Genomic DNA, 12,171 nt, shown 5'->3' with positions numbered 1-12,171 from the left:
AGCACATACATCGCCAGGAGAACCAGATGTGCGCTGGCATGATAGATCTGAAGAAGGCAATGACAAGGATCATCGAGCTTGAAGAAGAACTCAAGGCAACTCGCAAAGATTATGAGGAGGAAATCGTCATACTAGTGGAGAAGAATGACGACCTGACAAGGAAGCTAGGAGTCTTCATGGGAGACCCCGCGCCAGGAGGAGAAGATGACGATTCCACTTGCCCAGAGAACTACATCATCATCAACGACACCGACTTAGACCCCGACGATAGCGATGATGACTTTATTGATGAAGCTGGAGCGGATATTATGGAGTCTTCTATCGATCAATTTTTCTAGTCGACTACGAAAACAGTAGTAGTATTCCACCATGTATATAGTATAGTCCGAGCACTTCTGTAAATGATAGTTCTAGACCGATTGTATGCCCTTGCTTGATTGATTGAGTGATATGATTGTGTTTGTCTCATGTGCATATGGGTAGTGTTTCCCCCTAGACCCCATTCTACTCTGTTTTCTCATCTTTTCTAAACCCATCAGATGCCTCCGAGACGCGACAATGGATTTGCTTTCCCACCGGAGCTCACTCAGTTGATCCAGCAGCAGAATGCATTGATGCAGATACTAGTCCAGAATCAAAATCAGGGGAACAACAACAACAACAACCCACCACCACCACCTGTTGATCACTTAACCTGTTTTATAAGGCTGAATCCGCCGGTGTTCTCCAGTAGCACCGAGCCGATAGTTGCAGATGATTGGCTCCGCAAGATTGGAAGGGAGTTGACCACTGCAGGATGCGCAGATGCGGAAAGAGTGCGTTTTGCCTCACATCAGCTTGATGGACCCGCAGCAGCATGGTGGAAGAATTACACTTTCACCTATCCCATCGACACGGTTACGTGAGACCAGTTTCAGCAGGCTTTTCGCACAGCCCATGTATCAGCAGGAGCTATGGCCATGATGAAGCGTGAGTTCCGCAACTTACGCCAAGGAGGACGCACTGTTGGCCAGTATGTGGATGATTTTAGCAAGCTAGCACGTTATGCCCCAGATGACGTTGCTACGGATGCAACTAAGTAGGAGAAGTTTTTGGAAGGACTGAATGATGAGCTAAGCATGCAGTTGATGGTAGCAAGCTTTAATAACTACCAACAGTTGGTAGATAGAGCTCTCATGATTGAAGGGAAGCAGCAGCAGATTGACAACCGCAAGAGGAAGTATGGACAAGGGAAGTATAATTCTGGAGCTCAGCAGAGACCCCGTTTTTCCCCGAACTCGGGAGGACCCCTTCAGCATAACCATGGAGGTCACAATCACACTGGAGGAAGTTCGCACAACCATAGTGGCCCCAAGAATGGGAATGGTAATGGAGGAAGCAACGGACAGAACCGTTCCAACCCAGCAATGCCCGCCAAGAAAGATCTAAGCCACGTTACTTGCTACGAGTGCCAGAAGACTGGACATTACACCAATGAATGTCCTGAAGCTAAGAATGGAAACGGCAATGAAAGTTTTGGGAAGAAGGCCAACCCTTTCAACAGGGGACAAGTGAACCACGTTAACGTGGAGGAGATTGAAGCCCAGCCAGATGTAGTAATAGGTAAGTTTTTGGTTAAGTCATTTACTACAGTCGTTCTTTTTGATAATGGTGCATCGCATTCATACATATCGAGGGGATTTGTGGATAAGTATAAACTGCCCACCAAAGTTCTTAGTACACCTATGTTAGTGAGCTCGCCAGGAGCAGAGTATATGGCAAGCCAAGGATGTTTTCAGATGCCATTGACCATAGGTAGGCATGTTTTCCCCTCAGATCTGATAATTTTGGAGTCGCAAGGTTTGGATGTGATTCTGGGTATGGATTGGCTATCGATGTATGGAGGAAACATTGATTGCGCCAGTAAGTCGATTTTGCTCACCACCCCAGAAGGAAGAAGGATCAAGTATGTATCCCAGCCTGTGCCGATTAGGACTCAAGTAAATTCCTTATCAGGAGTTGTACATGAGGAAGTACCAGTGGTGAAGGATTTCCCGGATGTATTTCCAGAAGAGTTGCCAGGCATGCCACCGATAGAGACATCGAGTTTTTGATTGAGCTTTTGACAGGCACAGGGCCAATATCTAAGAGACCGTACAGGATGCCCGCATAGGATTTAGAGGAAATTAAGAAGCAGATTAAGGAGTTACTGGATAAAGGATATATTCGCCCAAGATCGTCACCTTGGGGATCACCAGTACTTCTAGTGGAGAAGAAGGATGGATCGTTGAGGATGGTTGTTGATTATCGAGGATTAAATAAGGTGACGATCAAGAACAAGTACCCACTGCCAATGATCAATGATTTGTTTGAGCAGCTGCAAGGAGCTAAAGTGTTTTCCAAGATCGATCTGCGATCAGGGTACCACCAACTGAAGATTCGAGAGCAGGATATACCTAAGACAGCTTTTACCGCGAGGTACGGGCTATATGAGTATACCGTTATGTCGTTTGGCCCGACTAACGCTCCTGCCTATTTCATGAACATGATGAACAAGGTGTTTATGGAGTTTTTGGATAAGTTCGTTGTGGTGTTCATTGATAATATTATGGTCTACTCGAAGAATGAAGAGGAGCATAAAGAGCATTTGCGTTTAGTACTTGGGAAGCTCAGAGAACATTAGCTATACGCCAAGTTCAGCAAGTGTGAATTTTTGGTTGAAGGAAGTTGGATTCCTTGGACATGTTATATCCGGAGAAGGAATAGCGGTAGACCCCACCAAAGTTGTCACCGTGACAAATTGGGAGGCACCCACGTCAGTTGGAGAGATCTGGAGTTTTCTTGGACTCGCAGGATACTACCGGAGGTTCATTGAAAATTTCTTGAAGATTGCAAAGCCTATGACGGAGTTGTTAAAGAAGGACACCAAGTTCAAATGGACTGAGAAATGTGAGGCCAGCTTTCAGGAGTTGAAAAAACGCTTGGTTACATCACCAGTGTTGATTCTGCCATATCAGCGCAAGGATTATGAAGTGTATTGCGACGCTTCTCGTCGAGGACTTGGAGCCGTACTTATGCAGGAGGGAAGAGTTGTATCATATGCCTCACGACAGCTTAAACCCCATGAGTTAAATTATGCTACGCGTGATTTGGATTTAGCAGCCGTAGTGCATGCGTTGAAGACTTGGAGACATTTTCTCATCGGAAACTATTGTGAGGTATACACGGATCACAAGAGTTTGAAGTATATCTTCACGCAGAAGGAGTTGAATCTCAGGCAGAGGAGATGGTTGGAACTCATTAAGGATTATGATATGAAGTTGCACTATCATCCCGGAAAGGCTAATGTAGTAGCCGATGCGTTGAGCCGCAAGAGTCATGTCAATACACTCATGACCGGTGAGTTACCCAAGGAGTTAGCAGAGGATCTTCGCGAGCTATGTTTAGAGATAGTTCCGAGAGGCTATGTAGCAGCATTGGAGATTCAGTCTACTTTGATGGATAAGATCAGAGAAGCTCAGAAGACGGACAAGGAGATAGCCGAGATAAAGAAAAGGATGAGCAAAGGAAAGGCTATAGGATTTCGTGAGGATGAGCACGATACCTTATGGTTTGAGGACCACGTATATGTGCCAAATGATCAAGAGATCGGGAAGCTGATTTTGCAGGAGGCCCATGATTCGCCATATTCGATTCACCCAGGAAATACTAAAATGTACCTGGATTTGAAGGATAGTTTCTGGTGGACCGAAATGCAGAAGGATATTGTGGAGTATGTAGCAGTTTCTGATGTATGTCAGAGAGTGAAGGCTTACCATCAGAAGCCAGCAGCATTGCTACAACCATTGCCGATTGATACGTCTCCAACGTATCTATAATTTTTTATTGTTCCATGCTATTATATTATCAACCTTGGATGTTTTATATGCATGTATATGCTATTTTATATGATTTTTGGGAATAACCTATTAACCTATAGCCCAGTGCCAGTTTCTGTTTTTTCCTTGTTTTAGAGTATCACAGAAAAGAAAAATCAAACGGAGTCCAATTGACCTGAAACTTCACGGAACTTATTTCTGGACCATAAGAAGCCCACGGAGTATCGGAGTTGGACCAGGAGAGTCCCAGGCTGCCCACAAGGGTGGGGGGCACGCCCACCCCCTGCCTCGTGGATAGCCTGGAGGTCCACCGACGTACTTCTTCCTCCCATATATACCCATATACCCTAAAAACATCGGGGAGCACAATAGATCGGGAGTTCTGCCGCCAGAAGCCTCCGTAGCCACCGAAAAACAATCTAGACCCGTTCCGGCACCCTGCCGGAGGGGGAATCCTTCTCCGGTGGCTATCTTCGTCATCCCGGTGCTCTCCATGACGAGGAGGGAGTAGTTCTCCCTCGGGGCTGAGGGTATGTACCAGTAGCTATGTGTTTGATCTCTCTCTCTCTCTCTTGTGTTCTTGAGGTGGTACGATCTTGATGTATCGCGAGCTTTGCTATTATAGTTGGATCTTATGATGTTTCTCCCTCTCTACTCTCTTTTAATGGATTGAGTTTTCCCTTTGAAGTTATCTTATCGGATTGAGTCTTTAAGGATTTGAGAACACTTGATGTATGTCTTGCGTGGGATAACCGTGGTGACAATGGGTTATTCTATTGATTCACTTGATGTATGTTTTGGTGATCAACTTGCGGGTTCCGCCCATGAACCTATGCATAGGGGTTGGCACATGTTTTTGTCTTGACTCTCCGGTAGAAACTTTGGGGCACTCTTTAAAGTACTTTGTGTTGGTTTGAATAGATGAATCTGAGATTGTGTGGTGCATATTGTATAATCATACCCATAGATACTTGAGGTGACATTGGAGTATCTAGGTGACATTAGGGTTTTGGTTGATTTGTGTCTTAAGGTGTTATTCTAGTACGAACTCTATGATAGATTGATCAGAAAGGATAACTTTGAGGTGGTTTCGTACCCTACCATAATCTCTTCGTTTGTTCTCCGCTATTAGTGACTTTGGAGTGACTCTTTGTTGCATGTTGAGGGATAGTTATGTGATCCAATTATGTTATTATTGTTGAGAGAACTTGCACTAGTGAAAGTATGAACCCTAGGCCTTGTTTCCTAGCATTGCAATACCGTTTGTGCTCACTTTTATCATTAGTTACCTTGCTGTTTTTATATTTTCAGATTACAAAAATATATATCTACCATCCATATTGCACTTGTATCATCATCTCTTCGCCGAACTAGTGCACCTATACAATTTACCATTGTATTGGGTGTGTTGGGGACACAAGAGACTCCTTGTTATTTGGTTGCAGGGTTGTTTGAGAGAGACCATCTTCATCCTATGCCTCCCACGGATTGATAAATCTTAGGTCATCCACTTGAGGGAAATTTACTACTGTCCTATAAACCTCTGCACTTGGAGGCCCAACAACGTCTACAAGAAGAAGGTTGTGTAGTAGACATCAAGCTCTTTTCTGGCGCCATTGCCGGGGAGGTTAGCGCTTGAAGGTATATCTTTAGATCTTACAATCGAATCTTTCAGTTTCTTGTTTTATCACTAGTTTAGTTTATAAAAGAAAATTACAAAAAATGGAATTAAGTTTGCCTCATACGCTTCATCTTTTTAATATCTTTCGTGAGTATGATGGAAAGGAAAATTGTGCCAAAGTGTTAGAAGAAGAATGCATTAGAATGTTTGGCACTAAATATTTGAATGATGAGCATGATTGCAATATTGTTAGTATGAATCCCTTGAATATCTATAGTACTAATGATGATTGCACTAGTTATGATGAAAATGTCTCCTATAAACATGTCAATTTTTGTGGAGTGCATTGGGTTTGCAAGTACACACCAAATAGGGGAGATAGATATTGCAAGAGGCATAAGTACTTAGAAACTAAATGGTTGCAAGAAAGGCTAGATTCACGATAGACTCAAGGTAGCTTAGTCCAAGCAGAAGAGCTATGCGGATTCTAAACGCAAGGAGATAGTTTATGTAGTTGGAGACAGAGTGTATCTTTGTGTATCACCACTTCGAGGAGTGAAGCATTTTGGAGTTAAGGGAAAGTTAGCACCACGTTTTGTGGGATCATACAATTTTTTGGAACGTATGGGAGAAGTTGCTTACAAGTTGGAATTGCCCGAAGGATTATCAGGAGTTCACGATGTGTTCCACGTTTCTCAGTTGAAGAAGTGCCACGTAGAGATGGTAGATACCCCTCTGAGAGATACAGTGGCACTGGAAGCGATTTAGTTAGATAGCGACTTGACCTATGAGGAGAAACCAGTCAAGATTCTTGATTTTGCCAGCCGAGTCACACGCAGCAAGGTTATCAAGTTTTGTAAGGTTCAGTGGAGCCATCATACTGAGGATGAAGCCACCTGGGAACGGGAGGAAGACCTACGGAAGAATCACCCTCACCTATTTTCTAGCCAACCCGAATCTCGAGGGCGAGATTCATCTTAAGGGGGGTTAGGTTTGTAACATCCCAAATTTTCAATTTGGAATATTATACATTGAATCATCATTGCATATCATATTTTATTGCATTTTGGTTTGATCCTAGAAATTCTACGCAACTCAAGGACCCACGGAGAGAGTTGAGGATTTCGTTATTTTCATATTTGAGTTTTCTCAAATTTTGAAAACATGATCGTTTGATTTTAATTATTTTCTCTTTGAATATTTTTTTTATAAAAATAAAAGACAGGGGATAAAATGACTTCCCCAAAATAAAGATATATTGGAGATTTATTATTAAAATCAAATAAGATTTTTATTCGGAGTTTTATTACTATTTTATTTGAATTAGGAAAATATGCGTTTTTCAAAATTGCATTAGAGTCCCAAATAAATGTTCACCTTGTCCGGTAGATTTTTAGAGCACGGGGAAAATTTATTTCAGAATTTTTGAAGTCTGTTTAGTATTTCTTTTATTCGTTTTTCTGCGCGAAATTATTTTAAAAAAAAGTTACCGACCTAACCGGGTCGTGTCCGCCTGGGACACTGTACCCGGTAGGCCCTTTAAAGGCCAAAGGCCCGAGCCTCCAGCCCCCGCACCCGAAACCCTAGCCCCGCTTCGGAACCCGCGCCGCTGTTGCCATGCGCCGCCATCGCCGGAACCCGCCGCCGCCCCTCGCAGCCGCGCCGCCGCCGCCGTCGCCCCGCCGCCCGTCGCCGCCGACCACCACCGCCGGACCCGCCGCCACCCTCGCCGGATTCGTCGAGGTAGCCGCTGTCGCCGCCGTGGTTTTCGTTAGAAAACCGTCGGTTTTTTGTAACAAACCGCGGTTGTTTTTTATTTAGATCGGTTTTTATTTTTTTCTGGTTTAGTTATTTAGCGAACGCCCGTTCGTTCGTTTGTTTTAACGAACGGTTTTCACCATTTAGCCGCAGACAACGAACGTTCGTTCGTTAGCCTGTTCGTTAGTTTTTTCTTTTTCTCGAATTTTTCGCGATTATTTTCGATCGCGATTTCTGATCCGATTTTCATTTTAGTTTATCTTTTCGCTCGTTTATTGGAATCAGGCGATTCAAGCGCCTAGAGTTTCGACTCGAAGCCCTCTTTCTGTTTAATCAACTTAAACAAGTTTTTGCTACTATAAAATTTGACTTTAGTCCATATTAGTAATCGCAGCTTGTTTCTTTCGCAGTTTGAGTTTTGTTGCTTCGTTCGATTTGATTCTTTTTGCAAACCGGAGTTCTTAAGTTGAACTTTCTGGTTATATCTTCTTATTTGAGTTTTACCCGTGCATCTTTGCTTGATTACTTATTGTATGCTTGTTTGATTGCGATAGAGTACCCGGAGTGCGAAGCGTGCTACTACGAGTCTCTAGGTTTCACGGATCATCAGCAAGGCAAGTAACACTTTGATCATACCTCTTTACTACCCAGTTTTATTACATTAGATCAATCCTTAAACAATTGCATGGTTAGGATCTGATTAAATTATGGGTTATGGGAATTAGATGAGGTAGTACCTACTGTCCTATTTATTACCAAACCTTTGGGAGTTACTTCTACGTTGCTTATTTTGCTATGCTATGCTCCTAGACGTGGTTTGGGTTTGAGTGTATTCATGATAGATGTGAGTATTGTTAATTAATGGTTAACTTAAGGTGGCAACTTTAATACACATCTGGGTGGACTGAGGCACCTGGGGAACCCAGTGTTGCCTGTATTTCTGGAAATCTCGGGGTACCGTGTGATTCTCCTATGGGCTGCCACCCAGACTCAAAGGGGTCATAAGATTATTCATGCTAGAAACTTCCGTGTGCAGCCGCATGCCATTATGGGCTCTGGCATAGTTGAGTAAGTTGTGGGAAACCTTTCCATGATGGGCTAGCAGATGTAGGGGATTATAGGTATACAAGCCTATCTATCGGTTAAGGGGACCTCTTCGGAAAGACTGTGTCTCGGTCATCTGTTTCTCAAACACCTTGTAGTGCGAGAAATCCAACGGAGGAGATCGAGTCTTGTGGGGAAAAGTGCACAAACCTCTGCATAGTGTACAAACTAATCATGGTTAGCCGTGTCCCCGGTTATAGACATCTTGAGTATCTAGTTCTTGGATTATCATGTGGATCTCATCACTCTTAATATAATTTGATTGGGTTTAATGATGATGTTTAATCGGGATTGAGTTGGGTGAACCTTCTCAATGTTTAACAACCACCATGTTAGTTAAATAAAATATATTCCTTTATTGTTGGGAAAAATTGGCTTTTCGCAAAACATATTAACCATACAGCCTCCACCAGCCAAATATGCATGTAGTGATAGCCTTACCATGTTCATTACTTTCTTGTGTTACATTGCCAGCATATTCCATGTGCTGACCCATTTCGGGCTGCAACGTATCATGTTGCAGACTTTTCAGATGACGAGTAAGGAGCCATAGGTCGTTGTCTTTCATTCAGTGATGCCGTTGGAGTTGATGGACTTACTTTATCTTCCAAGCCTTCCGCTGTTATCGTATTAGATGCCTTAAGCCATATCTATTGTAATAAGTTCACTTTTGAGAGATCCGATGTAATAAGTGTGTGATTGCTACTATGTTATAAATCCTCAAGTTCTATGTGTGTCAGTATTACCGATCCAGGGATGACACTGATGCACAGAGATCAGACTGTTTGAGGTCTGGTCGCTACATTGTGGTATAGCATGCCCGTCAACTATGAAGTGTTTGTGGCGACTTTGTTAATTATGAAGTCTAGTAGATAAACTAATGTCTTGGCTTGAGACTTGGTTAGATGGTCTCAATTTGTAAGACCTATATTCGTACATGACGTGGGCGTGTTTTGAGTAATAAATGTAGTTTTTTAATGGTGAACTAAGCATACTTTAGATGGTCTAAGGCTGGTTGTAATGAGGAGTATCATAGAGTAGTATTATACATATGATACTAGCGTATGATACTACATACCTAATGCATATTATCATATGTTGGTATCATATAGGAGTACATTTATTGTCATACATGACACAAAGTAGCACAACATTTAATATGATACGGTATCATGATATAATACTCAAGCCTCTCTTTCTTCATTTAATTCCATGCCACTTCATCAAAATTGCTTAGTTGGCATGCATGATACTACCTATGATACTCCCATTACGACCAGCCTAACTACTTTCATGGAACCAACCCACTCAGGTATAAGTCCTAGACTTGCATGGGTGCTGGCATATTTCCTAGATTTGTTTCAGACTTTCTGACGCTATTCTTTAGTGGTATGACATGCCCATCAACTATTAAGTGCATGTGATGACTTTGTTAATCATAAGATCTACCGGTTCAGTCTCTTGAAAGTGCTTATAATGATAGGTTGTGCACGCCTATTGTAAAAAAACAGTAGCGGCCTCTCTCACTCTTGAAACATAAAGTAAAATTTGGAACAGAATATCATGTGAACATCGGGTTTTTACACATGGCAATTCAAACGTTTTTCACGAAAAATTATGTTCATTGAAGATGACAACTATGGTTGGCAAGCATGTCAAATCTCTCTCAATTTATTTGTTGACAGAAAATCGGTGTGTTTGCAAACTAAATTTGCCATCCTCGTGTCAACATAAATTGCCATGAAAATGTCAGATTTTTAGCATCTTTGTCAAATTTTACTCCCTTTGGTCCTTTTTACTTCACGTATTAGATTTGTGTCAAGTCAAAGTCTGTAAAGTTTGACCAAATTTATTTAAAAAAAATCAATATATACAATACAAAATATATATTTTATGAAACTATATTTTATAATAAATTTAAAAATATTGATTTGACATTATGAATGTTGATATTTTTTTATAAGTTTGATTTAAATAGAGATACTTGACTTCGGACAAAACTTATATGCCGACTAAAAAGAAACGGAGAGAGTACAGGCCATAATCCCTTTTGAGCTAAATACAAGAGGGCGATCACCCCACCTGATTTTTCATTACAATCTTGAACATGCACATCAACAAAGGTAAGACAAAGTCACACGAGAGGCACGGCCGAGTTTGAGGGAGGAGAAGGTCAATACGCTGAGCTTGTTTTTCCGATGGAAAATACTAGCACCTCCTAGATAGCCCACAGACATGAAAAATGAGAATTTTGACTGAACAAATTAACAACATCGAAGCATATATGTGCAAATACAAGCATCTAGTTTAAAGAACACTGTGCAATAGTATGTCATGATCGTTCTCGAATTTTACTCAATCATCACGTAGTCGGTGCTCATTCAGTTAGACACCGTTTGTGTCTTCGGAAATAAATAGCAAGACTAATAAAGAACATGGAATCTACTCCTTTCGTTCCCAAATATAAGTCTTTCTAGAGATTGCAACAAGCGACTACATACAAAGCAAAATAAATGAATCTACACTCTAAAATATATCTACATACATCCATATGTTATAATCTATTTAAAATGTCTAAAAAGACTTATATTTAGAAATGGAGGGAGTAAAAGAGAATAAAAACAACAATCGGAATTGGGAAGAGAGCCTGCTGATCTACAGGCTGCAGCTAACGACATGTCAAGGATTACGTTCTAAAATTTCTCAACCATCTTTTCCTGGAAAATTACTCAATCATCATGTAGCTAGTTAGCAATCTAATTAAACTCCATCCATGTCTTAATAATTAAACAAATAAATCAAGCCTTCCATGTACAGCACGGAATCATCTATCATCATGTATGTATGCACATCCTATACAAGTATGTTCTTTAATCTGTTATGACTTATGAGGCTATACAAGCAGATCAAGCAGCTGATGCTCGGAGCTGCGGTCGGCCGAGGATTCGCCGCCGCAGTCGTCCATCGGCGGGTAGTTCAGGTCGGGCATGACCTCCTGCTGCTGCGTCGCGCCGGAGCTGGCGTCGCCGTGCACGGCGGCCGACGACGACGTCGACGGCCCCGGCGGCGCCTCGCCCCTGTGCCGGCGCATGTGGCCGCCCAGCGCCTGGCCCATGGAGAACTCGAGCCCGCAGACGGCGCACTCGTGCACCCGCGCCCTGTCCCTCTCGGCGGCGCCCGGGACGTCGGCGGCCTGATCGTGCAGCAGCATCCGCGCCTGCAGCCGCGTGTGGCTGGTGCGGTGCCCGCCCAGCGCCTGGAACGACGTGAACCGCCTGCTGCACGTCTTGCACTCGAACACGCCCTCCGCCGCCAGCGCCCTCCTGCCCGCCGCCGTCGTCGCCGGCTTGCTGCCCGCCGGCGCCGTGGACGACGCGGCGGGCGAGGACAGCGAGAGCAGCGCGTCGGCGTGCACCCGCAGGCTCTCCATCTCCTTGCTCTCGTGCGCCTCCTCCCTCGTCAGTGTCATCACGGTCGAGATCGATCCTTGTAACCCTTTTCTTCCCACCGGCGAGCTGAAATTCCAGTCACGCGCACGCAGGGGCGCATATATACGTACGACCGGTAGGAGTTGCGGGTGGCTGATCTCGCAGAGAAGGAGAGTTGTTCACGTCAAAGCCGGACGTGCGTGCGTGCGTGTGTGCGTGCGAGCTAGCCAATGGCAGTGGAGCCACTCAGACTCAACCTAGGCTTGGCCACGAAGAAAGAAACGTGCACGCACGCGGTCGCGCTCGCTCGCTCGTTCAAGCATGGGCGTGGCGCGTCGGGGCACATGGTTAGGCTTAGGCAATAAAAAGTTTGCTTGCTTTTCCGCCGTTCCAGAAGCTGATC

General features: G+C 43.5%; 1 protein-coding gene across 1 annotated transcript; it reads right to left on the bottom strand.

The window, feature by feature from the left end:
- Positions 1-11,097: 11,097 nt before the first annotated feature.
- LOC119272279 (zinc finger protein ZAT18-like) lies at positions 11,098-11,905 on the bottom strand. Its single transcript, XM_037553795.1, has one exon. It carries the CDS (start codon positions 11,807-11,809, stop codon positions 11,234-11,236), a length of 576 nt encoding a protein of 191 aa, XP_037409692.1. The 5' UTR covers positions 11,810-11,905; the 3' UTR covers positions 11,098-11,233.
- Between the last annotated feature and the right edge of the window lie 266 nt (positions 11,906-12,171).

Source organism: Triticum dicoccoides, chromosome 3A, assembly GCF_002162155.2.
Source record: "Triticum dicoccoides isolate Atlit2015 ecotype Zavitan chromosome 3A, WEW_v2.0, whole genome shotgun sequence".
In the NCBI taxonomy this organism is placed as follows: Eukaryota; Viridiplantae; Streptophyta; class Magnoliopsida; order Poales; family Poaceae; genus Triticum; species Triticum dicoccoides.
Note: the sequence above shows the minus strand (reverse complement) of the source record. Positions and strands in the feature narration are given on the sequence as shown.

What these genes read in the sequence shown, in the direction of transcription:
- LOC119272279 (XM_037553795.1), bottom strand. Translation starts at nt 11,809, where the DNA reads ATGACACTGACGAGGGAGGAGGCGCACGAGAGCAAGGAGATGGAGAGC.